Below are 27,003 nucleotides of genomic sequence, written 5' to 3' on the forward strand. Positions count from 1 at the left end.
CCTGAGTGTGGCTTCATCTTTACAGTTGAGGAGGCCATGGATAGACATATTAGAATGGGAATGGGGCATGGAATTAAAATGTGTGGCCACTGGAAGATCCTGCTTTCTCTGGCGGACAGAGCACAGGTGTTCAGTGAAATGGTCTCCCAGTCTGCGTCGGGCCTCGCCAATATATAGAAGGCCGCACCAAGAGCACCGGACGCAGTATATCCACCCTAGCCGACTCACAAGTGAAGTGTCGCCTCACCTGGAAGGACTGTCTGGGGCCCTGAATGGTGGTAAGGGAGGAAGTGTAAGGGCATGTGTAGCACTTGTTCCGCTTACAAGGATAAGTGCTGGGAGGGAGATCGGTAGGAAGGGATGGGGCAGACGAATGGACAAGGGAGTCGCGTAAGGAGCGATTCCTGTGGAAAGCGGGGGGGGGATAGAATTAAGGGGCATTTTGGTGAAAAAGATTTTTTTCTTTCAGATTCCCGGCATCAGTTAATTTTTGAATTTTAAACAATGGAAATAAGGTATTTTCTTGGGTACAATTACATAAAATGTAATTTCACATTTACAATGAAGTTTTTATTTGGTTATGGTCACAAAAAAATGGGTCATTACATTGACTTTTTCCGATTTCTGGACATTTTAGTTTGACACACCAATATCCAAACTGTTGTATTTGAATCAGTGTTCCTTTATAGTTTCAAAAGAATCAAAAATTAGTTGAACAGTTGCAAATTTAATAACTGACTAGTTATTATAGGTCTATTTTGTGTCACTGTCGTGCACTTCAGAAAAATACCTCAAACATGACGAATACAAATTATTTGGGTTATAAAGGACCACTGAAACAATGACAATAATTTGGAATTGTACACAAAGAGACTATGAAAACATTGAAATTTCTGCTTTTGTTTCATCATATGTGGATGTGCTGATCTATATTTAGCACCAAAAATGTTTAGAAAGTTAATTAAAATGGCAGTTTTCTCCCCGATCAGCTGTCCGTGAAAATGCTTTGACGGGTCACACAGCATGTTTGATGATATCACAGTGGCAGGATTCCAGGGGAAATCCCTCTGATCTGACCCTTGACAACAATTGTGGTGGAAAAGCAAAAGCCTCAGAGATCTAGATGGGAAGTTTTCATTAAAAGTTGGTGATATATGTGCCACTGATGGCAAAGCAAAAGCCATTTTATCCCCTGTTGAGTTTCAGTAAACACCTCTACCTTTGTGCCCTATCAACCTCATAGCCAATGCAATTAAATATTTTCAGTAACACATTATATTGGTAGGTAGGGTAAAATGTTACAAGGTGCTACACTGGAACATAGTGTTAGGCTAATGTTTCCTTTCACACCCCCTGCTATCCTTAGCTTCATCTCAGTTTCTTAATTTCTGCCATGTTATACTTTCTCCTTTACCCCCAGTAAGGAGAACATGCTCTGAGAAATAGGCTCATGTTCCAGGGTGCCGTTGCTTAGCCTCAATTCCCCATGAAGTAACCCTGTTGGTCATTGACAAGAGTGTAAATAAGAAGGGTGGAGGAGAACAAAACAGCAGAAATAATAAATATGGTTTAGCGGACACACTCTTCATTAATTTTTAAGGAGACTTTAATGTCCAAGAGTAAAATTGCATTAATGAAAGACCTCCACTTCCATAGAACAACTTACAATTCCGGGAGTACTAAAGTACTTTTACAGCCAATGAAAAACATTGAAATTCAGTCAACATTATCAGGAATGGCAATGAAATACCATGTTGCAACCTCTTCTAAAATTGTATGCAACAATGAGCTGATAATCTATTTCAGGATGTCTAATGGTCTTATAGTGGGATCCGGGATCAGCCGTGATGGAATGGCAGAGCAGACTCGATGGGCTGAATGGCCCAATTCTGCTCCTATGTCTTATGATGTCTGCGGGAGATAATAGCAATCCAAAGTACAAGGTTTTCTCCACTACATTTCTTCTAAAAGTTTTACCCACGTGGAAGAGTTAATGTAGATTCAGTTTGAAAGACAGTATCAGTAACAATGAAGCACTCAGAAGGTACTGTGTTAGGCTGGATTCCCAGGAATGTGACTTTAAGCTTTCAAGTATCGGATAGACGAGAGAGCAAGAGAGAAAGAGAAACAAAAGGGGAGGAGAAGCGGGTGGAGAGGGGGAGAGGAGGGGGGAGGAGGAGGAGGGGGTGGAGGAGCGGGTGGAGAAAGGGGGAAAGTGGAGAGAAGGACCTTCCTTTGTTATTATTCTGCGACAGGATTTTACCACAAAGCCAACTCAATATAAAGCATCACAAATCAAAGAAAATCTCACTCTGCCCTTTCACTTTACGATTTCCGTATGGGAAGGCTTCAAGGTATAAATGAACAAGCAGAGATTTTTGAAATATTTCACTGAAAAATTGGAACTGCAAATGTTAAAATGGTTGGGGTGCCATAGTACTATAGCAGTTAATATGATATTGCAGCTTGGGGCGTCGGACTTTGGAGTTCAATTCTGACACTGTCTGTAAGAAGTTAGTACGTTCTTCCTGTGAGCTCACAGGTTTCCTTCTTGGTACACCAGTTTCGTCCCACATTCCAAAGGTGTACTGGTTAGTAGGTTGATTGTTCGTTGTAAATTGCTGTGTGATTAGGACAATTAAGTAGGTGGGTTGCCAACAGTACAGTTCATTGCGTTGGAAGGGTCTGTTGTGTTGTATCCCTCAGTAACTAAATATGCCCAAGCCTCAAAAATGTCCAAGGTTCTAGAAACACAAGAGATTCTGCAGATGCTAGAAATGCAGAGCAACACACACAAAATGCTGGAGGAACTCAGCAGGTCAGGTAGCATCTATAGAAATGAATAAACAGTCAGTGTTTCAGGCTGAGACCCTTCACCAGGTACTTGAAGTTACTTTCAAGACAATCTAATTTCATTCCCAGGCTTTTGTAGCTTCTGAAAAATATACTAGTTTTGTTTAATGTTACCATTAATGACTATTCCTTCCCCAAATACCACCAGTTTCTTTTTGGTGATGTACCTTTGATGAATGCTTTTCCCAGTTAAGGTGACTTTCCACGCCCCCCCCCCCCCCACAATGAATCTGTCCAGGAGATTTGCAAGAAAAAAAAGGAAGTTACATCACATCTCTGTGAAACTTCAATTTTTGACAAACTATAGACTAAGAAATAGACCATAAGCAGAATTAGGCCATTTGGCCCATTGAGAATGTTCAACCAGAAAGAGATTCCATGCAACGCAGCACAAGGTGCTCTGGCTGATGCATCACCAGTTTTTGATTCACTGTTATGGGGTCACAGGGTCAGTTCTGGGATTATGTACTGCCATAGATTTATAAAAAAAATTGTTGAAGTCCTGCATGTCTAAAAACACATAATCAGCTGATGAAGGGATGGAAATCCTCGTGTATTCCATGTGCTGCTATGTCCGATGGAAGGTGTACGACTTTCCCATTATTACTGTCACGGTACCACCGAGAAAGGCAAAGAATGTGTCAGATTGCTAGACTGGAAACTGGATGGAAATAGCTCCATTATTGTCCAGCAATTCCTAAAGCAAGAGCTTGTTGCCACCATACATGTTTAACTAATTTTACCCTTTCAAATTCAGACTCAAAGTAGTTCTCTAAATTGTGCCGTTGTGAATACTGTTCCCCCACCCTCATCTCTCAGTCACCACCCTTCAAGGCAGAATCATCAAAAGTATTCTGTGACTAAATATACCAACAATTAATGGCATCACAAGCTTTAAATGCCATCCATAACTATCAATTTCCAGCAACAGGAAAGCACCTTTTACGCCAGTCTTTTCTAAGGCACTAAAACACCAGAAAATGCACGATTATCTCCCCAGAACATTCTGGATTTTCAATGCCATTCAATTTCTTTTTAATAATTTATATCGGTTTAATTTTTCCCTTTAAAAATACGATCTTAATTTCTTCTTCATCAATGCAGATGTTTCATTTTGCTGTATTTCCCATACTGATAGTTGATCCTCAGGCCTCTCCAGGTCACATATCTTCCTCCTATGATAGATTTGTGATGAAGGCAGCTCCTTTAGTGTGGGATTTGTGACTGAGTCAAGCCCACCCAGTGATTTAAAAACCTATTGCATAGTTTCACCTAAGAACAAAGACAAAGAAAAATGAGTACAGAAGTGTCAAAGGGAGCTTATTAACATAAGAAACAGTGGCAGACTGATTAGACATGTCATTCAAGAAGACAATCGTGTAATTCATAAAATTCATTAAAATTGTTGATTTTCCCATCCTCCGAATATTTACAAACCTGAGATCAACGGCTAAATAGACACACCCTACTGGGGTGGAGAATGCAAAAGGCTTATAATTCAATGCATAAAAAAATTTCCCAACAAAATTTCAAATGGCTAACCCCTTACCGGAGGCCATGTTCTTATGTTCTGAACCTTACATGGAGAGAGAGAGAAACTTCTCAGCATCTACAGTCTCAATTTCTGTAAAACTCAAGTATGTCTTAATTAGATCCTCTCTCATTCTTCTCAACTTACCAAAATATAGACAGACCATAGTCAAATGCTCTTTCCAACACACTTCCCTCATTCTGGAAATCAGCTTTAGTGAACTGATGCTGCACTGTTTCAAACTTTGAATATCTTAGGACCAAGACAGCTATGAAGGGGCTACTTTGGTCCACTGAGCAAATCCAATGTCTTATGCACCTGCTCTTTCTCATAGCCCATCAAGTTATGCTTTCTAGTGTCTGTCCAGTTCCCCTTTGAAAGCCCTGACTAACTTTGATTCTATCATCATTATAGGCAAGTGATCACAACCAATCTGAATAAACAAGCTTTTTTAACCTCTCTGTTTGTCTCATTTGAATGTGTCTACTGGTCCTTGAATCACTCATTAATCGATGAGTTACCTTATACATATAAAAACCGGTTAATTTTCTATATATCTACCATTTATGCTCCTATGAACAGCCCCAGATGCTTCTGTCTAAAGTTATAGTCAAAATCCCTCATTCACAAAGAGATCTTTTTTGCATCTTCCCTAGAATCTACACATTTTTCCCAGGGAGGTGGCTACAATTAGTCAGAATGCTCTAGTTGCAACTCAAGAGTGATCACCTGACCCTATGCTCCTGTAACATTTGGCTCTATCAGAGTCATAGAAAAGTACAGCACAGAAACTGGCCCTTTGGCCCATCTAGTCCATGCCAAACCACTTAAATCTCCTACTCTCATCGACCTGCACTGGAACCATTACCCATCGTACCCCTATCATCCATGTACATATCCAAACTTCTCTTAAAACATTGAAATCAAGCTCGTATGCAGCACTTGTGCTAGCAGCTCATTCCACACTCTCACTAAAAGTTTCCCCTTAAACTTTTCACCTTTCACCCTTAACCCATGATCTCTAGTTGTCCCACCCAACCTCAATGAAAAAAAGCCTGCTTGCATTTAATCTATTTATACTCATCATAATTTTGTATACCACTATCAAATCTCCTCTCAATCTTCCAAGTTCCAAAGAATAAAGTCCTAACCTATTCAATCTTTCTTATAACTCAGGTCCTCTAGGTCTGGTACAACCTTGTAAATGTCAAGTTCAATTTACTACCTCATCTTGAATGCCAAGTGACTGAATCTTCTTGACCAACCTCCCATGCAGGAGCTTGTCAAATACCTTGCTAGGGTCCATGTAGAAAACATCCACTGTCTTGCCTTCTCAACTTCCCCGGTAACTTCCACGAAAACTCTGTAAGATTGGTTAGACACAACTTACCACACACAAAGTCATGCTGACTATCCCTGATCAGTCCATGTCTAACCAAATGCTCATATATCCGGTCCCTTAGAACAACTTCCAATAACTTTCCCACTACTGATGTCAGGCTCACCAACTATAATTTGGGGGTTTATTTTTAGAGCCCTTCTTAACCAGCAGAACATCATTTCCTCCGGTGCCTCACTTGTCGTTAAGGATGATTTAAATATCTCTGTTAGGACCCTGGTAATTTTTGCACTTGACTCCCACAGGGTACGAGGGAACATCTTGTCAGGCCCTGGGTATTTATCCACCCTAATTTGCCTCCATACAGCAAGCAGCTCCTCTTCTGTAGGGTCCGTGAAGTTGATGCCACTTTGTCTCACTTCTATCGTCTCAGTGTATCTGTTTTCTGAGTAAATACAGATGTAAAAAAAAATTAAGATCTCCCACATCTGTTTTGGCTCCATGCATGGATTACCACTCTGGTCTTCCAGAGGACCAATTTCATTCCTCGAAATCCTTTTGCTCTTAACATATCTGTAGAATCCCTTAGGATTCCCCTTCTCCTTGTCTGCTAGAGCAACCTCATGCCTTATTTTAATCCTCCTGATTTCTTTCAGAATAGTTCCCTTGCATTTCTTATACTCTGTAAGTACCTCATTTGTTCCTACCTGCCTATACTTGCTATACACCTCTTCTTCTCTCTTAACCAGGGCCTCAATATCACTTGAAAACCAAGATTCCCCACTCTTGTTATCTTTACCTTTTATTCCAGCAGGCCCATACAAGCTTTATACTCTCAAAATTTCACTTTTAAAGGCCTCCCACTAAACAAGTACACCTTTGCAGGAAAACAGCCTGTCCCCATCCATACTTGTGAGATCCTTTCTCGTGAGGTCAATTTAGAATCTAAACCCATGGACCTGGCCTATCATTTTGCATACTTACTTTGAAATTATGATCACTAGATGCAAAGTGCTCCCCTACACAAACCTCTGTCACCTACCCTGCCTCATTCGCGAATAGCAGATCCAGTATTGCATGCTGTATTGGGACTTCTACGTACTGATTCAGGAAACTTTCCTGAGCACATTTGACAAACTCTATCCCATCTAGTCCTTTGACAGTATGAGAGACCCAGTCCATATGTGGGAAGTTAAAATCACCTACCAGAAGAGCCTTATGTTTTTTGCAACATCCTGCGATCTCACTACAAATTTGTTCCTCTAAATCCCTTGAACTGTTGGGTAGTCTGTAATATAGCCCGAATAACAAGGTGATACCTTTCTTTTTCCCCAGTTCCACCCATAATACCTCACTAGACGCTTTTTCTAGTCTGTCCTGTTGGAGGACTAATGTGACAATTTCACTAACTAGTAACACTACCCCTCCTCCTTTAAACCTGCCTGGTCTGTCATGTCTAAAACAACAGAACCGCGGAATATTGAGCTGCCAGTCTAGCCCCTCCTGTAACCAAGTCTCACTAATGGCTATGATGTCATAATTCTATGTGTCGTTTCATGCCCTGAGCTCACCAGCCTTTCCGACGTTACTTCCTGCATTGAAGTATACACAGGACATTAGTCTTGAGTGCACCATGCTCAACCTTTTGATTTCTGACTTCTTCTGAGGTCTTAACCACACCTGTCTCCACAACATCACCACTGTCTGTTCTAGCACACTGGTTCCCATTCCCCTGCAACTCTAGTTTATTTATGAAGCCTGGATGCCATGCACTTACCCAATCACTTTTTCAATGAGTCCTCCATTTTCAAAGATGTGTATCGTTTTAGGTTAATCTTATATAATTGTGCCTTTAACAAATCTGTTCTGGAATATCTTCCTGAACTCAAACTTCTTCAAGTATCTAGTTATTTTCTCTCTGATTATTACTTCTAAAAACTTCCCACAGTTCAGTTCAAACTGATAGCCTGGGATGTACTGTAGCTCGACGCCCCTAGCTGCACAAGGGCATTATACTTACTGTTCCTCTAGCACCTCTGCTGTATTTGAAGAAGAGTTAGCAGATGATGCAAGACCTATTTACAATCTGCATCTCTGCTATCCTCAGAAACCCATGATCAGATGTTTACTTTAAGCATAGCCATAATTGGTAGTATCCCTTGAATTTCAAATACCTCTTCACTCTCCCTCCCCCAACCTCCATTTTACCAGGACATGAGCAATATACTTTTCTTTAGCAAAGAAAGAAATTAAAATTCCTGTCATTAACTAGGTCCACCTCTTCCCTTACCTCTGTTGTGTCTTTGGAAGAAATTTGTGTTCTTTTTGATGTCAAGCTCTATTTTCATATTTTCAGTTTATCTAGCTTATTTTCCTCTTTGCTTAATATATTAGTCTGGTTCTGGATCAAATTATTCACTTAGTATATATCATACATTGCTTCTTCATATTCCTGCTTTCCTTTGTCACCCACAGCTCTGATTTCTTACCTTTCTTCTTTGGTGAATGTAAAGCCTATTTCTCAAACATTTCCACCATTCTGTTAACATTTTAAACTCTACGCTTTGGTTCAACTTTATCTTGTCTTCTTATTCCATTGAAAGTAGCATCCTCCAACTGAAATTCCTTTGTTGAATATGGTTCCCTGACTGTTTTCCTGGCGACACATGCATATTTTATTTCCCAGACCAGATCAGGCAATGTCTCCATCCTTATTTGGCCTAAAACAGAAGGGCCAAAGAAACCCTTGTAAACTCATTCTATAATTTTCCCCCTTTCTCACCCCCCCTTAACTTTATTGCAAATGATATTGTGGTAACTGAAAACCAAACTTCATCACTACAAATCCTTCACAGTTTTGTAATTTCCTTATAAATTTTATGGCCTGTAGCAAGATAGTTTCTGCCTTGTTTGTCAGTTCTAAAGCAAATGGGCTCCATCCTTGAACTCTTAAGTCTGTCTTCTCTCTAGCACCATGATCAGGACATGAATCGTTCTGGTTTTAACTAATAGCAAATAAAAACACCTCATGGTCTATGGAATTTTATATTTCTCCATGGATGTCAATAACCGTCAACCAAGCAGAATTGGCATTTTACTCCGAAGGTCACATGCCGCATCCTGAAAATGAGCACTAAGCAATCCCATCTGATTGTTCAATGCACTGGATTGTAGCCCGACAGTGCTAAAAACCCTGAATGGAAATAGCAATAACATGCAGGAAACAATGAAGGCATAAGGAAGAACAGGAACTCGTATTATCACATTAGCCATTTTGCAGAACCTCATTAGAGATTTCTGCCTCTACATGCCAGCTTTGTGTAAGTGTTTGCAGACGTATTAAAAATGATTTGTAATTCAGCGTGAGCAAGGCTTGCAATAAAAAAACCTTCATGCAAATTTTTTGATTCTTTTGCTTCTTTACTTTCTATAACAATGGGACTGAAAGTATGTGGAAAACTGTAATGGCCAACAGGAAATTGTGCACTACAGATAGAAAATGGCATAACTGCTCAGCATATTCAGGATCGTCTGTATTCCGCAGTACGAGTAATAAGTAATTATGGAAACAGTGAATGCACTTGTTGTCATCTTCCAAAATTCTATGCATTATTGAATGGTTGCTGGAGATTTGTAGATAGCAAATGCAACATCACTACTATTCTGGGCAAGTGTGAGGTGTTGCACTTTGTCAAATGAAAATAGAGAGGAAACTAGAAGTTGATGGGAGACCCCATAACGGTATTGAGGTGCAGAAGAATCTTGTGGTCCAGGTCCACAGTTCTCTGCACTCTGCATGTGGATAAGGTGATAAAGAAGGCATATGAAATGCTGGCCTTCATTGTCGGGTGTTGAGTATAAGAGTAACGAGGTCAGTTATATCAAACTTTTGTCAGACCATACTTGGAGTACTGTATGTAGTTCTGGTTGCCCCATCACAGAAAGGACGCACCTTTTGGAAAAGGTGCAGAAGAGATTTACAAGATACTGCCTGGATTAGAAGGTTTGAGGTAAGGGAAAGGTTGGACAAATTTACGTTGTTCTCCCTAGAACATCAGTAGCTGAATGGAGACCTGATAGAAGTTTTTTAAATTACGAGAGGCAATTGATAAGGTAGACAGTCAGAATCTTTCCCCAGGGTAGAAATTTCAAATACAATATCAAGAGAGCCTGCTTTTAAGGCTAGAGAGGAGAAGTTTAAAGGCGATGTGAGCGACAGGCTGTTTTTTTTTAATATGGAGAGTGGTAGGTGCCTGGAATAGGTTACCGGGGGTCGTAGTGGAAGCAGGCAGTTTGGCGGAGGTTAAGATTTTAGATAGAACATGAATATGACGGGAATGGATGGATATAGACGATACACAAGATAAGGCTATTTTGCTTAAATTGGCACTTCATCATGGGTTGAATGGTCTGTTCACTGCTATAGTACAGTACAAGCCCTTTGTGGGCTATGTCCTTATGAAAGCAGTGTAGAACGATACAGCACAAAATGAGGTCTTTCAGACTTCATTGTCTTTGCCAGATCTCTCGTCTCACTTCCCTGATCTATTTCCATAGTCTAGAATATTTATCACCTTGTATTTATCAATTTCCTTTGTAATCCATCATTGAATTTGCTTCCCTTTCAGATAATGCATTCCAGATGATCACAATTCACAGTGCAACTCTCCTCGTATCATCTCTCTTGCACTAACCCACAGCCTTACAGTCATTACTCCTTCTGCCACTGAGAAACAGTTTCTGCTAGTTTACACCATCAACAGCATCATGATTTTGAACAGTTCCAACTAACTATTTTCTCCCTAAGTACTTGACATTCTGTCCAAAATATGCTCAGAACCAACCACAATAATTCAGAGCACTCCTCTACGGCAGAGGGAGATCATGAGTTAATTATCATCATGCATCTGCCTTTGAGAAAGCAGATCACTACCTCTCTCTGCTCCAGCCCATGATGCACCTCTGACATTTAGGACAATGGAAACTATGAGTTATTTCGTCCCAATGGTCAGAAGGGTTCAGTCAGACCAGAAATTTACTAGGGATTGCAGAATACATATGCAGGGCCGTGCACAGGAATATAATTATAACCCCATTAAAAGGGGCATGTTAAACTATGTACTTAGTTGTTTCAATAGTTTAATTAGAGTCCATGCTCATAATTGCTTACATCTTCAGAACCTTGGACAAACAAACAAAATTAAATAAACCCTTGATCTCATTTAATTTCTCTTTCACCTTACAAGAAACACTGAATATTAAACAGGAAATAAACATATTTCACTCTCACTGACAACAGGCTTCCCTGCTTTAGATTCCCCATATTTAGGATCTCATTCGAAATACTTATCCTTGGGTATAACTGGGCAATACTCCAGAATACTGGAAGCACAGTTAAATAGCCAAATGAATTCCTTGCTGATGAATCTTAATTGGTATTTTTGCTTCAACGATAGGAAAATGAAAAGAAGGGCACCTTTGCCGAGCACAAGGAAATAGAGACAACTTCAAATACAAATCAACAACCTTGAATACAGGAACAGCCTGTTTCCAATATGGATGTTTTAAGTACTGGAGACTTTTTTCCCCAGTGTTAAATTTCAAAGACAGTTAAGAACGCCCATATACTTAAGTGGATTCATGGCCTTGCTGACTATTATGACATAAACATCGCTCACTCGACTAATAAACAACAACATCGTGCCTTGTCAATAAACAGGTTTATTCAATAGCACTTTTCCGGATCTTAGGATTTTCCAATGTTTTGCAGCCAGTGGAAAAAGTCCTTCAAATATATACTATTAGAATGCAGGCATCATAGCTGCCAAGTTCCACACAGCAAAATTCTAATAACTGAAGTGAAACAATGACCCGGATCCAAGCGTATTGGTGAAACAAGACAAACACAGCTCTGCTCTTATTCAAATGGTTTGAATGCAATCTGAGAGAGATTGTGAGGCACTATGTTATTATCACAGTGAAATGTTCGCCTACGCTACGAGCAATTATTTCAAAGACCAGACCATCTGACAGGAGCCAGGGAATGGAACAAATGTGATGGGATGTTAGTTTGCAATTTTTTGTATTAAATGTGTGTAGCTAACACTGTGCTATTGCAGCTTTAGAGAGATTGCAGAAATGCTTTACCTGAGGTTTGCACTTTGACTTTCTCTGCACAGGCCAGGAACTTGCTGACATGATCTGTGCAATTCATAACCGATGACTGGTTCTGCTTCAAACACTGCTCAAAAGTCAAGAAGGGCTCGGCACATTCTGCACGGATCTTTTGAATAACTGGGCTGTAAGGAGATGGTTATCCGTTGTAAGATTTCAGAACAGAACAATTCAATCTGATGTCAGACTCTCAGAATATAAACATTATAACCAGATTTGCTTTGGAATTAAATGAAGACATCATAGTCCTACAAAATGCTTCAGTTGTTTCCTAAAACAGATAACATTACAGGTCTTCATATACGACCAGTTTTCGTTCAGAGTGTTCATCTTGCTTTAATTTCCAAGTGTATCCTGTTTTGTTTTGTGAGAATTCTTTTTTCAGTCTTGTTTTTAAAAGCCCCTGTGACTTACACCAATTGGATTCACTGATGTTTTCCTTCCTTCTCAGTGAACTATTTAAATTAAAATTTCACATAATTTCCTCTAATGCTTTCTTACCATCTACATACTGCCCCACTTTTTACTTGCCAAGGTGTTTCCACACTCCCACATTCTCCTGCTGCAGATAAACAAAAGTGTAAAGATGAATAGGGAGCTGGTTTCTGAACCCTCACGTCACGACCACAGTTCTGAAACTGTCACAGCTGGTTCTGGGCATGAGGTCCTTTAGTGGTAGCATTTAGATTCTGCAAAAATGCAGGTACTGGTACAAATGCAGACCCACTCCAAACTGGTCGGCTTTTGTCCTTCTGATCCAAACTCAGGCAGCACCTGCGAGCACAGATTTCATCCAACAACTGTTCACACATTTTTCGTAAAATCCTAAGTACAAAGTACATAGCAGTTAAACTCCAGAAACTTAGTAAAAGGAGACCTTTGAGGTCTCTGCCATTCAGTTGGATCATAATTGATCTGCATATTGCCTCTATTTATTGGATTTAGTTGAGTCCTCAACTCAAAAATAGACTGGAATCAATCCCCAAAACTTCAACTGACCACCCAGCATCCTGAGGAAGTGAATTCCTGGTGTCCCATCTGTGGAAAGCGTGCTTCCTGATTTACCACTACCGGAAAAACTGACTCTCATTGATGAAAATTAAGAAAACGTCAAATGCTCGAAATCTACAACAAAAACAGAAATTGCCTGAAATACCTAGCAGCTATGGCTGCATCTGTGGAAAGAGAAACAGATCTAATGTTTCAGGTTGAAGACCTTTCATCAGATCTGGGAAGGAATCATCAAAGGGTCCCTGACCTGGAACGTTAGCTTTTCACTTCCCAATGATATGGCCTGGTCTTCTATTTCCAGCATATTGTTTTTAATTTTGATTCACATTGATATCCAGTTCATTAAAAATGGATAACTAACCATCTCACCAAACTGATGAAATTGACCACAGAACAGTAGAGCGCAGGAACAGGCCCCCCAGCCCTTGATGATAAGACATATAGATGGCTGTTGAGATGTTAAGCTCTTGCATGTGGAACAGCAATGAAACAGCAGCTCATGCTGAATGTGTGAAAAACAAGTTACGCCCAAAAATAGATAAAGAAGAATAAACTACAGAAAGTCTACGGGAAAAAGGAGCAACAACATCTTTAGAAGATGCAGGAAAATCTAAATCAAATTGAACAACAAATCAGCAGGTCTACACTATGAACACTTGATTCCACAGCATTAAGAGAAAATGAAGAAACAGTAAACTAGTTTCAAGAATGAGAAGGAATTAAGGACCAGACCAGCTACCTAAGCTGGTGTTTAATCTTCTCCCATTCTTGTTTCATCTTGGTCTACCCAAATGATCGTCCTCCTAATCTTTTATCCACAGTACAATTACTGGCTCTCAAGTGCACCCATCAACTGTCCCATGTAGGAATGCTTTCATCACTCTCAGTATAAAAGTGGTAACAACAATCTAAATCCTGAGTACTTTTCCTCGATCAATTGCAAATACTTATAACTGAAATATTTATTTTATTTAGTGAGATAGCACAAAGTAGGTCCCTCAGGCACCTTGAGCCTTGCCATACCAGCAACCTAGCTGGTACGTCTTTGGTCTGTGGGAGGAAACTGGAGCACCAAGGGAAAACCCACGCATTCCACGCGGAGGACGTGTACAGACGGCGCCGGAAATGGACTTCGAACTCCTGAATGCTCCGAGCTGTAATAGCATTGCACTAATCCATTTACATGGATTGGCCAACGATCACTACATTCAACTTAATAGAAATAGAAAACAGCAGGCAAGCAAGATTTGTAAACAAAAACAGAATTCTTTGCAGAGCTAACAGTTCATGGTTGAATGCAGTGGGTGTTGTGTCGTCAGATTTAGAAACACCTTTCTTTTAAAACAGTGGCAAAAAGAACAATAGAGTAAAAATAGGTTTTAAAAACCCTGTACAAATCTCTACATGGAAGAGAATTGAAGGCAAGAGACATTTCTTTGAAGAAATAACAGCAGAAACTATGATTTATGTAAGCAAATGACAGAGACATCGTTTGAATTATCTCAGATAAAGAAACAAAAGGAAAAATTAGATTGAGAAAATTAAAAAGGAATTAATATGAAGACAATATAAGGTTCTAAACAAGGTAGCAGCAGATGCAGATCCTAAAATAGTTTCATCCAACTGGAAAACAACAACTATAACATGACCACTCCAAAATAAAAACAGGCCAGTTATGATATGTTTTTAGAAAAATTAATTCCACTTTAAGAAGGGATAACATGGTACTTGGAAAAACATTACATGACTGGGCAGAGTCCACAATGATTATCGGAGAATGACTCCATTTGGACCTGTCATGTTCATACCTGCTCTGTGGCAAGTGCACTCTCCGTTCCCTTCCCCAACCCCCAGCCTTGCAGACTCCTTCCTTTCAACACTTACTCAGCTCTCTTGTGAATGCTACAACTAATTCTGCCCCAACTGCGTATTCCACACCCTAACCACTGTTGTACGAAAGGATTGTCCTTGTACTAATTTTGATCATTTAGCCAGTTTCATTCTATATCACCAATTCCCCTAGATTCAGATTGCCTGATTCTTCATGACTTAATATTTTCTCTGTCCCTCACAACTTCCACTGTTTCAAGAAAACATTCAGCTTCTGTGTAGTTTGAGTACTGTTAGGGGGGACAGCTTACCCGGGGGAAGCGACAGTGGCCGTGCCTCCGGCACAGAGTCTGGCCCTGTAGCTCAGAAGGGTAGGGCAAGGAAGAGGAGGGCAGTTGTGATAGGGGACTCAATAGTAAGGGGGGTCAGATAGGCGATTTTGTGGACGCAGTCCAGAGACCCGGATGGTAGTTTGCCTCCCTGGTGCCAGGGTCCGGGATATTTCTGATCATGTCCAAGATATCCTGAAGTGGGAGGGTGAGGAGCCAGAGGTCGTGGTACATATAGGTACCAATGACATAGGTAGGAAAAGGGATGAGGTCCTGAAAGGAGAATATAGGGAGTTGAGAAAAAGGACCACAAAGGTAGTAATCTCGGGATTACTGCCTGTGCCACGCGACAGTGAGAGTAGGAATGCGATGAGGTGGAGGATAAATGCGTGGCTGAGGGATTGGAGCAGGGGGCAGGGATTCAAGTTTTTGGATCATTGGGACCTCTTTTGGCGCAGGCGTGACCTGTACAAAAAGGACGGGTTACACTTGAATCCTAGGGGGACCAATATCCTGGCGGGGAGATTAGCGAGGGCTACTGAGGTGACTTTAAACTAGAATGGTTGGGGGGTGGGAATCAAATTAAAGAGGCTAGGCGTGAGGAGGTTAGTTCACAACAGGGGGATGGGAACCAGTGCAGAGAGACAGAGGGGTGTAAAGTGAGGGTAGAAGCAAAAAGTACAAAGGAGAAAAGTAAAAGTGGCAGGCCGACAAATCCAGGGCAAGCATTAAAAAGGGCCACTTTTCAACATAATTGTATAAAGGGCTAAGAAAGTTGTAAAAGAGCGCCTGAAGGCTTTGTGTGTCAATCCAAGGAGCATTCGTAATAAGGTGGATGAATTGAAAGTGCAGATTGTTACTAATGATTATGATATAATTGGGATCACAGAGACATGGCTCCAGGGTGACCAAGGATGGGAGCTCAGCGTTCAGGGATATTCAATATTCAGGAGGGATAGACATGAAGGAAGGGGAGGTGGGGTGGCGTTGCTGGTTAAAGAAGAGATTAACGCAATAGAAAGGAAGGACATAAGCCGGGAAGATGTGGAATCGATATGGGTAGAGCTGCGTAACACTAAGGGGCAGAAGACGCTGGTGGGAGTTGTGTACAGGCCACCTAACAGTAGTAGTGAGGTCGGAGATGGTATTAAACAGGAAATTAGAAATGTGTGCAATAAAGGAACAGCAGTTATAATGGGTGACTTCAATCTACATGTAGATTGGGTGAACCAAATTGGTAAAGGTGCTGAGGAAGAGGATTTCTTGGAATGTATGCGGGATGGTTTTTTGAACCAACATGTCGAGGAACCAACTAGAGAGCAGGCTATTCTGGACTGGGTTTTGAGCAATGAGGAAGGATTAATTAGCAATCTTGTCGTGAGAGGCCCCTTGGGTAAGAGTGACCATAATATGGTGGAATTCTTCATTAAGATGGAGAGTGACATAGTTAATTCAGAAACAAAGGTTCTGAACTTAAAGAGGGGTAACTTTGAAGGTATGAGACGTGAATTAGCTAAGATAGACTGGCAAATGACACTTAAAGGATTGACGGTGGATATGCAATGGCAAGCATTTAAAGGTTGCATGGATGAACTACAACAATTGTTCATCCCAGTTTGGCAAAAGAATAAAACAAGGAAGGTAGTGCACCCGTGGCTGACAAGAGAAATTAGGGATAGTATCAATTCCAAAGAAGTAGCATACAAATTAGCCAGAGAAAGTGGCTTACCTGAGGACTGGGAGAAATTCAGAGTTTAGCAGAGGAGGACAAAGGGCTTAATTCGGAAGGGGAAAAAAGATTATGAGAGAAAACCGGCAAGGAACATAAAAACTGACTGTAAAAGCTTTTATAGATATGTAAAAAGGAAAAGACTGGTAAAGACAAATGTAGGTCCCCTGCAAACAGAAACAGGTGAATTGATTATGGGGAGCAAGGACATGGCAGACCAATTGAATAATTACTTTGGTTCTGTCTTCACTAAGGAGGACATAAATAATCTTCCAGAAATAGTAGGGGACAGAGGGTCCAGTGAGATGGAGGAACTGAGCGAAATACATGTTAGTAGGGAAGTGGTGTTAGGTAAATTGAAGGGATTAAAGGCAGATAAATCCCCAGGGCCAGATGGTCTGCATCCTAGAGTGCTTAAGGAAGTAGCCCAAGAAATAGTGGATGCATTAGTGATAATTTTTCAAAACTCGTTAGATTCTGGACTAGTTCCTGAGGATTGGAGGGTGGCTAATGTAACCCCACTTTTTAAAAAAGGAGGGAGAGAGAAACCGGGGAATTATAGACTGGTTAGCCTAACGTCGGTGGTGGGGAAACTGCTGGAGTCAGTTATCAAAGATGTGATAACAGCACATTTGGAAAGCGGTGAAATCATCGGACAAAGTCAGCATGGATTTGTGAAAGGAAAATCATGTCTGACGAATCTCATAGAATTTTTTGAGGATGTAACTAGTAGAGTGGATAGGGGAGAACCAGTGGATGTGGTATATTTGGATTTTCAAAAGGCTTTTGACAAGGTCCCACACGGGAGATTAGTGTGCAAACTTAAAGCACACGGTATTGGGGGTAAGGTATTGATGTGGATGGAGAATTGGTTAGCAGACAGGAAGCAAAGAGTGGGAATAAACGGGACCTTTTCAGAATGGCAGGCGGTGACTAGTGGGGTACCGCAAGGCTCAGTGCTGGGACCCCAGTTGTTTACAATATATATTAATGACTTGGATGAGGGAATTAAATGCAGCATCTCCAAGTTTTCAGATGACACGAAGCTGGGTGGCAGTGTTAGCTGTGAGGAGGATGCTAAGAGGATGCAGAGTGACTTGGATAGGTTGAGTGAGTGGGCAAATTCAGGGCAGATGCAATTTAATGTGGATAAACGTGAAGTTATCCACTTTGGTGGCAAAAATAGGAAAACAGATTATTATCTGAATGGTGGCCGATTAGGAAAAGGGGAGGTGCAACGAGACCTGGGTGTCATTATACACCAGTCATTGAAAGTGGGCATGCAGGTACAGCAGGCGGTGAAAAAGGCGAATGGTATGCTGGCATTTATAGCGAGAGGATTCGAGTACAGGAGCAGGGAGGTACTACTGCAGTTGTACAAGGCCTTGGTGAGACCACACCTGGAGTATTGTGTGCAGTTTTGGTCCCCTAATCTGAGGAAAGACATCCTTGCCATAGAGGGAGTACAAAGAAGGTTCACCAGATTGATTCCTGGGATGGCAGGATTTTCATATGAAGAAAGACTGGATGAACTGGGCTTGTACTCGTTGGAATTTAGAAGATTGAGGGGGGATCTGATTGAAACGTATAAAATCCTAAAGGGATTGGACAGGCTAGATGCAGGAAGATTGTTCCCGATGTTGGGGAAATCCAGAACAAGGGGTCACAGTTTGAGGATAAAAGGGAAGTTTTAGGATCGAGATTAGGAAAAACTTCTTCACACAGAGAGTGGTGAATCTGTGGAATTCTCTGCCACAGGAAACAGTTGAGGCCAGTTCATTGGCTATATTTAAGAGGGAGTTAGATATGGCCCTTGTGGCTACGGGGATCAGGGAGTATGGAGGGAAGGCTGGGGTGGGGTTCTGAGTTGGATGATCAGCCATGATCATAATAAATGGCGGTGCAGGCTCGAAGGGCCGAATGGCCTACTCCTGCACCTATTTTCTATGTTTCTATGTTTCTATAACTAAAGTGCCTTATCCTTACTACCAGTGTCCATGGACCCTGGCTGGGCTTGTCAAGGATACATTAACACCCACCATTTTCCAACATGGAGGGAATATTGGAGAGAAAGGAAATCTGAGGTTTTCAGGACTGCCTGCCTCTCATCTCCTGCCTGGTAGTCACCTATTCCTTCTCTGACTGCCTTTACCTAAATTGTGAAGCAATCATCACAAAAGATGTGCTACAATCCGAGGAGAATGGATAGGTATTTCTGTGTTCATGAATCCAGGATAACGTGTAACCTCTCATGTCAGAGAATGGTTGCAGAGCACACCAACGGGTTAGGGTAAACAGGCAGAGGTTGTGATCCATCTTGGGACTAAGCTCAAAGAGGGGAAAAAGCCCTGCAACATAAAGTTAGGGAGCCAGGCTAGAATTTAAAGAGCAGGAGCTGTAAGGTTATCTAATCCCTAGATTACTTGTGGTGCTGCAGTGACTATTAGGAGGGAAGATCAGATGAATGCATGGTTGAATGGATAGTATAGGAGAGAGGGCACTGGGACTGATTCGGAACAACAATTCCAACAACCTTACAGAAAAGTTAACAAGTGCTGTTAGGAAGGGTTTTAATCAATTTGGCAGAGAAATGGGACGCAGGGTAGACGTAGTCAATTATATGTGGTCAACCATGTCATCCCCAGAGGCAGAGCAGACGTGGGCATGATAAGGCATTGGAGGAATGCAAGGCTAAACTGCATTTAAATGCAAGTAGTCCAACTAGAATGGTAGAACTTTGAGGGAAAAAAACCTCCCCCTCCCCTCTTCTTCTATTCCCCACTCTAGCCTCTTCCCTCTTCTCACCTCCCTCTGGTTCCCCTCCTCCTTCCCTTTTCCTATGGTCCACTCTCCTCTCCTATCAGGCTCCTTCCTCTCAAGTCCTTTATCTCTCCCACCCACCTGGCTTCATCCATCACCTTCCAGCTCTCCTCCTTCCCCTCCCCACATTTTTTATTCTGGAGTCTTTCCCATTCCTTTCCAGTCATGAAGAAGGGTCTCAATCCAAAAGGTAAACTGTTTATTCATTTCCATACATGCTGCCTGACCTGCTGAGTTCCTCTGGCATTTTGTGTGTGTAATTTAGGAGTGTAGTTTGACAGATGGGAACATGTTAATGTTGCTACACAGACACAGCTGGAAAGAGGGCAGGCTTGACAACTTAACATTCCAGACACAATGGGTGAGTGAGGCTTGGATATGTATGGGGCGGCATTGTAATATTGATTAAGAAGTCCATCACCGCAGAAATTCAGTAGAATATCCTGGCAGCTCTACTAATACGGTAGTATGAATAGTTGAGGAACAAAGCAGGGTGCAATCACTTTGCTAGAGTTATGCTATAGTCCTTCTATAGGCCAACAGAAGATACATCAGAGAATGCTGTAAGATTAATAGGGGATTTCAATCTCCCCAGTGTTGACTGGGCTCACCATAGCGTGTAAGGCTCAGAAGGGGAACAGAGTTTATAAACTGCATCAATTTTTTAACTAGTTCTATAGGCATCTGTTAGTCTCGTGAGACCATGGATTTGCGCCTTGGAAGGTTTCCAGGGCGCAGGCCTAGGCAAGGTTGTATGGAAGACCGGCAGTTGCCCAAGCTGCAAGTCTCCCCTCTCCACACCACCGATGTTGTCCAAGGGAAGGGCACTAGGGCCAATACAGCTTGGCACTGGTGTCATCGCAGAGCAATGTGTGGTTAAGTGCCTTGCTCAAGGACACAACACGCTGCCTCCAGCTGAGGCTCGAACTAGCGACCTTCAGATCACTAGACCAATGCCTTAACCACTTGGCCACAGGCCAACCCTTGAACTAGTATGGAGCAGCATAATATTAAGAAATATAGTCAGGCGAGTGGCTGGAATGTCAAGTGAGAGTATTTTGAAGACAGTGACCATATCTTTAAGCTTCAAGGTAGTTACGGAAGGAGGTAAGGATGGTCTAGAGATTAGGATCATGGAATGGGTGAGGGGCCAATTTCACCAACACAACACAGGAGCCAGCATAAGCAGAATGAGAGCAACTACTTTCCAGTAGGTCCTCACTGTATAAGGAGGAGTCATGCAAGTTTGGGGCCAGTATGCTCCTATAAGGGTGAAAGATATGAACAGCAATCTCAAGGGACCCTTAACATCAAAGAGCATTGAGGAATAAATAAAAAGAAAGGAAATACTTGGCAGGTATTAAGGATCGAAAAGTAGGAGAGAGCCTTCAAGGGAGTTGTAGGAGTGTCGACAAAAATCGACATGAGTGTAATTACTTCTAACATACACTTTATTCCCACAGCAAACAAATGGCGACATTGTATATATAAGAAAAAAACCCCACGCCCAAAACAGAGTGGTGTACAATGTAACACGTAACATACATGGCAAGCTTAACCATTTAACAGTCTGGGTGAATTCTGCCTAATGAAATTAAGGAGTCCCTACAGGGTAAAATGTACAGAAGGTTACTTTAGAAAGAAGTTAGGAAGGTACAGAAGAGATCTGAAATACTACCTGCAAATGAGATTAAGAAACATCCCAAAGAATACATTGCAGATAAGAGGACAAACAGGGACCAAAGTGGAAATCTGTATATACTTAGTCACAGATAAGGTTAAAAAGATGAATACTTCAGTTTACTAAGAAAAAAAATGTGTAACAGGCAAATTTATGGAGGGACATGTGAAATTCTGGAACACGTTATCATAAAAGGAGCAAGTGTTAGATGTCTCTGTGAATAAATTCCCAGTGATGCATCCCAGGCTGTGATAACACACATCAGTATTTTCTATTCACTTCTTCAGTATTATCTACATTTATTTAAGAGTTGCACAATTTGTCTTCTTTTGCACATCAGTTGTTTGTTACGAATGGCTTTTTATAAGCTATTTATTTCTTTATTTTCCTGTAAATGCCTGCAAGAAATGAATCTCAGGGTTGTATATGGTGACATACATGTATTTTGATAATAAATTTACTTTGAACTTTGGAACGCAAGGAAGGAGAATGCTGGATCTCTGGCAGGGATTTTTAAATCTTTACTGAATGTTAGATGTCAGTGAGGACAGCAAATATGGTACATCTAATCAAGATGAGCAGTAGGGATAAGCCAAATAACTAAGGTCTAACCAGTGGGAGGAAAGTTTTTTGGAAGAACTTTTAGAGAAGATCACTCTACACTTGGGTTAATCAAAAAGAGTCAGCGTGACAATTTTAGGGGTAGATTCTGTCTGAAAAGTTTCACTTTTGCCAAGAGTTAACCAAGTAAATTGATGAGGTATGTGCACTTTTGCAAACTTAATTTCTCTTGAACAAGTCCTCCAACAAGGTTTAAGATTAGAAACCAGTCCAGATGGTGAGAGTCCATTGGATCAAGAGCAATTTAACAAATTGGATCAAAATTTACTTTGTAACAGGAGGTAGAAGGTGATAGTGGAGGAAGCTTGGATATCAAGGAATATTGAGGGCTGGATTAAAAAGGATATAGAATTGAAAACAGGAGAGATCTTTTAGGTACTTTAAAATAGATTAGGAAAGCAAAGGAAGTCTATGAAATATCACTTGCCTTCTCTATCCCATGTTCTCAGCATCAGGTTAAATAGCCTAATTATTTCATCTTATCAAATATATTTCCTTAATTCCATCCTTTGCACTCCCCCATATTCACTCTTTCTTTTCTGATAAAAGGTCCCAAACTTGACCCATTAACTCAGGGGTTCCCACACTTCTTTTATGCCATGGTCTGATACCATTAAGCAAGGGGTCCATGCACCCCAGTTTGGAAACCCCTGCATTAACTGCTTCTCTTTCCACTGAACCTGCATGATGGGCCACGTTTTTCAGCATTTTCTGATTTTATTTCACATTTCCAGCATTGGCACATCATTGATTTTCATTTACTGATGATGATACAGGGTTGTTTCTATGATTTGAAGCCTGTGCTCAGAGGTATCTCCAAGAGACGGTGATACTGATGGGATACTGTTGTTTGTAATGAACTTTAACTGTCTGGGTGAGAATGGAGGAGGTATGATTAGTAAGTCTGCAGATGACATCAGAATTGGTGGTGCTGTTGCTGATACTGAGTTAGACAGTTATAGGCTATGGGGTGACAAGACAGGTAGAACCTAGGCAGGACCCTTGCTTAATGAACATAACATAAGAAATAGGAGCAGGAGTAGGCCATCTGGCAGGTCGAACCTGCTCCGCCATTCAATAAGATCATGGCTGATCTGACCATGAACTCATTTCTACCTACCTGCCTTTTCCCCATAACCCTTAATTCCACTACTATGCAAAAATCTATCCAATCTTGACTTAAGTATATTTACTGAGGTAGCCTCTACTGCTTCATTGAGCAGAGATTTCCAAATTCACCACTCCGTGGGAAAGCTGTTCCTCCTCATCTCCATCCTAAATTTGCTCCCCCGAATCTTGAGGCTATGTCCCTAGTTCTAGTCTCACCTACCACTGGAAACAACTTTCCTGCCTCTGTCTTATCTATCCCTTTCATCATTTTATATGTTTCTATAAGATCTCCTCTCGTCCTTCTGAATTCCAGTGAGTCCTGTCCCAGTCGACTCAAGCTCTCCTCATAATCTAAGCCCCTCATCTCTGGAATCAAGCTGGTGAACCTCCTCTGCATCGCCTCCAAAGCCAGTAAATCCTTCCTCAAGTAAGGAGACCAGAACTGCACACAGATGCAGCCTCACCAGTACCCTGTACAGTTGCAGGATAACCTCCCTGCTCTCAAATTCAATCCCTCCAGCAGTGAAGGCCAACCTTCCATTTACCTTTTTGATAGCCTGCTGCACCTGCAAACCAACCCTTTGTGATTCATGCACAAGCACTCCCAAGTCCTTCTGCTTAGCAGCATGCTGCAATTTCAGACCCTTGCCCACTCACTTAACCTATTTATATCCCTCTGCAGACTCTCCATATCCCTTGCACAATTTGCTTTTCCACTCAGTTCAGTGTCATTAGCTTAGAAGCACTACACTCGGTCCCCTTTTCAAGATCGCTAATGCATATCGTGAACAGTTATGGGCCCAGCACTAACCCCTACAGCACACCGCTTACTATTGATTGCCAACCAGAGAAACACCATGTATCCCAACTCACTACTTTCTATTGGTTAACCAGTTCTCTATCCATGCTAATACATCGCCCCCAACTCGATACATTCTTATCTTATGGTTAAGGGAGGAGGAGAAGATGGCGGTGCAACAGCAGCGCGCGCGGCCTCTCGGGTGAATGATATCTGTAATCTGTCAAGTAGAGTACCGTGCACAATTCTGATTTGATGGAGACAGACGTGAGAGTATGGAGGAACATCTGGAGAAACTTCTGAAATGCCTGCTTCACTGCCGCTGCTACTGTGTGGTAACCGGAATCTCCGGAGCAGAAGGCCCCGAATCCTCGGCTTTGCTTGTTTCGGCGGCCGGGGCGAGGTTGAAGGCGCTCGGCAGAGGATGGCGCTCAGGAGGCTGTATTGGAGGGGCTGGTTGGAGGCTCGAAGTTTTCGGATGGACGGACTCAGTGTCGGCTGCTTCCAAGGCATCGGCAAGTTGACGGTGCCTGGAGGTTTATGGCAGGGAGTTTCTCCCTTTTGCCGCCTGCTATTCGGGACTCGGGAGTCAATCGACTCGGGGACTTTGAGACTTTTTTTTTTAACCATGCCCATGGTTTGTTCTTCATCAAATTACGGTATTGCTTTGCACTGCTGTAACTATATGTTATAATTACGTGGTTCTGTCAGTGTTAGTCTTTGGTTTGTCCTGTTTTCTGTGATATCACTCTGGAGAAACATTGTGTCATTTTTTAATGCATGTATGCATTTCCAAATGACAATAAAAGAGGACTGAGTGTTCTCATAATCTAAGTCTTTTATGCAACACTTTATCGAACATCTTCTGGCAATCTAAGTAAGTATCGCCCATCTGTTGTCTTCTATCCACTGCGCTTGTTATACCCTCAAAGAACTCCAGTAAGTTTGTCAAACAGGACCTGCCTTTGCTGAATCCATGCTGCATCTGCCTGATGGATCCATTTCTTTCCAGATGACTAATGGTATTAGTCCACGGCATAAAAAAGGTTGGAAACCCTTGCCACAGAATAGCAGGTGAAAAGTAATCCTCGTCCAGTGAGGTGATATTTTTGTTTGAATGTCTAATACAGGAAGGACAGACGCAGTGAATGGTAGGGGCCAAATGAGTAATGAGAAATAGAGACCTTGGTGTATAAATCCATGAATTTTTGTAAGTGACGGCACAGGTGGATAAAAATGATGAAGACATATAGGATAGTGCCCTTCATTAGCTGGGGTAGGCCATAGCTTAATACTGTCAGTATTTTTACAGATCTGGTCACCACATCATAATATATTGCACTGAAAAGAATGTGAAGGAGATGCTACCTGTGATGGAACTTTGCAGTTATGAAGAGATAGGATAAGTTAACTTGATTCTCTTTGCTATAAAAATTGAGATAGGACCTGATAGACCAAGGAACTAATTATTGGCTTCAGGAGGAGGAAACCAGAAGTCCATGTGTCAGTTCTCATCAGGCGATCAGAGGTGAAAAGAGTCATCAAATTTAAATTTCTCTATGTTATAATTTCAGAGGATCAGTCCTGGTCCCAGCACATATACTCTGCCTTTAGGGGGCACTATTCATTTTGTATGCAGTTTGCTTTGTACAAACATCATTTCCTGTTTGTAATCTGTTGTTTTACATCATTTCCTGCATGGATTAATTTGGATTTCAACTTGGAGCAGAAAGACATCTACCTCCATCCATTCTTTATTTGAAGCAATGTCTTTTAAAAATGTTTTCTCATTGAAAACCCTTTAGAAAGCTTCCACTCGGGTGTTTTTTGAGAGAGTACTTAACTCCCTGTCCAGCTTCGTACACAATGATCTATGAGGTCAGTAGAGTGAACAGATAACTTGTTTTCAAAGGCTTTGCCTGCCAATTGGAGACACAGCTGAATGTCAGCTTCCAACCTGAGCAACATCGATCGCCAGGAACTAGGTCAGAATACAGTGCATCGGCTGTGTCTTCGCGTTGCTTGAAGGAGTCCACGATTAGCATAGGTGCAGTACGAGCTTACGCCAGAGCTGAAGCAGCAAGAAGCTGAGATGCAAAATGGAGAAGGCTCACATAGACTTGGAGAAAGCTTGTATAGTCATGGAAGGTGCGTGTGTACAGGCTGCTTTAAGTGCACTTGGGGGAAGAGTGAAAAGCTCAGGCTGCTCTAGCAGAAGCCGAAGTGCCTACTAATTACCTGTCCTGGAAGTATCTCTTCCGTAGTGCTGTGGAAGGACTAAGTCTCAAACCCAGTGAAGAGCTAGACCTTCGCTGTAAGTGGCTTGGTGGGGAGATACTGCTACATGCAACAAGGGTTAGGGCAGTGCACATTGATAACAAAGTTATGGGTTTTAAAATGCCCGAAACATCAACTGTACTTTTTCCATAGACGCTGCCTGGCCTGCTGAGTTCCTCTAGTATTTTGTGTGTATTGCTCGGATTTCCAGCATTGCAGATTTTCTCTTGTTTGTGATTGGGCCCCTCTATTCTGAGACTGTGTCCTCTGTCTTAGACTCTTTCACCATGGGAAACATCCTCTCCACATCCACTCAATCAAGGCCTTTCACCATTCAATGAGGTCACCCCTCTCACTCTTCTGAATTCTAGTGAATACAGGCCTAGAGCCATTAAATGCTCCTCATAAAACAAGCAATTCAACCCTGGAATCATTTTTATGAACCTCCTTTGAACCATCTCCAGTTTCAGCACATCCTTTCGAAGATAAGAGGCACAAAACTGCTCACAATGCTCCAAGCGGGGCCTCACCAGTGGTTTACCAGTCGCAACATTACATCCTTTTTTTATATTCTAGTTCTCTGGAAATGAATGCTAACATTGCATTTGTCTTCCTCACCACAGTCTCAACCTGCAAATTAACCTCTTAGAAATCCTGCACAGGACTCCCAAGTCCCTTTGTGCCTCAGTTTTTTGTATTTTCTCTCCATTTAAAAAATAATCAACCTTTCATTTCTTCTATCAAAGTGTGTGACCATGCACTTCCCAACACTGTTTCCATCTACCATTTCTTTGTCCATTGTCCAAATCTTTCCAAGTCCTTCTGTAGCCTCTTTACTTGCTCAAAACTACCTGCTCCTCCAGTCTTCATTTCATTTGCAAACTGTGCAACAAAGCCAT

General features: G+C 41.6%; 1 protein-coding gene across 2 annotated transcripts in view; it reads right to left on the reverse strand.

Annotated features, from left to right (window-relative positions):
• Positions 1-3,030: 3,030 nt before the first annotated feature.
• LOC134339415 (coiled-coil-helix-coiled-coil-helix domain-containing protein 5) overlaps positions 3,031-27,003 on the reverse strand; it is a 30,838-nt gene continuing 6,865 nt past the window's right edge. For both annotated transcript variants that reach the window (XM_063035885.1, XM_063035884.1), the window contains exons 3-4: positions 11,871-12,022; positions 3,031-4,125 (exon numbers count right to left, since the gene is read on the reverse strand). In XM_063035885.1, coding sequence (XP_062891955.1) covers positions 4,109-4,125; positions 11,871-12,022 — 169 coding nt within the window. In that variant the 3' untranslated portion in view covers positions 3,031-4,108. The remainder of the gene's footprint in view (positions 4,126-11,870; positions 12,023-27,003) is intronic.

Source organism: Mobula hypostoma, chromosome 29 (genome assembly GCF_963921235.1).
Source record: "Mobula hypostoma chromosome 29, sMobHyp1.1, whole genome shotgun sequence".
Classification (NCBI taxonomy): domain Eukaryota; kingdom Metazoa; phylum Chordata; class Chondrichthyes; order Myliobatiformes; family Myliobatidae; genus Mobula; species Mobula hypostoma.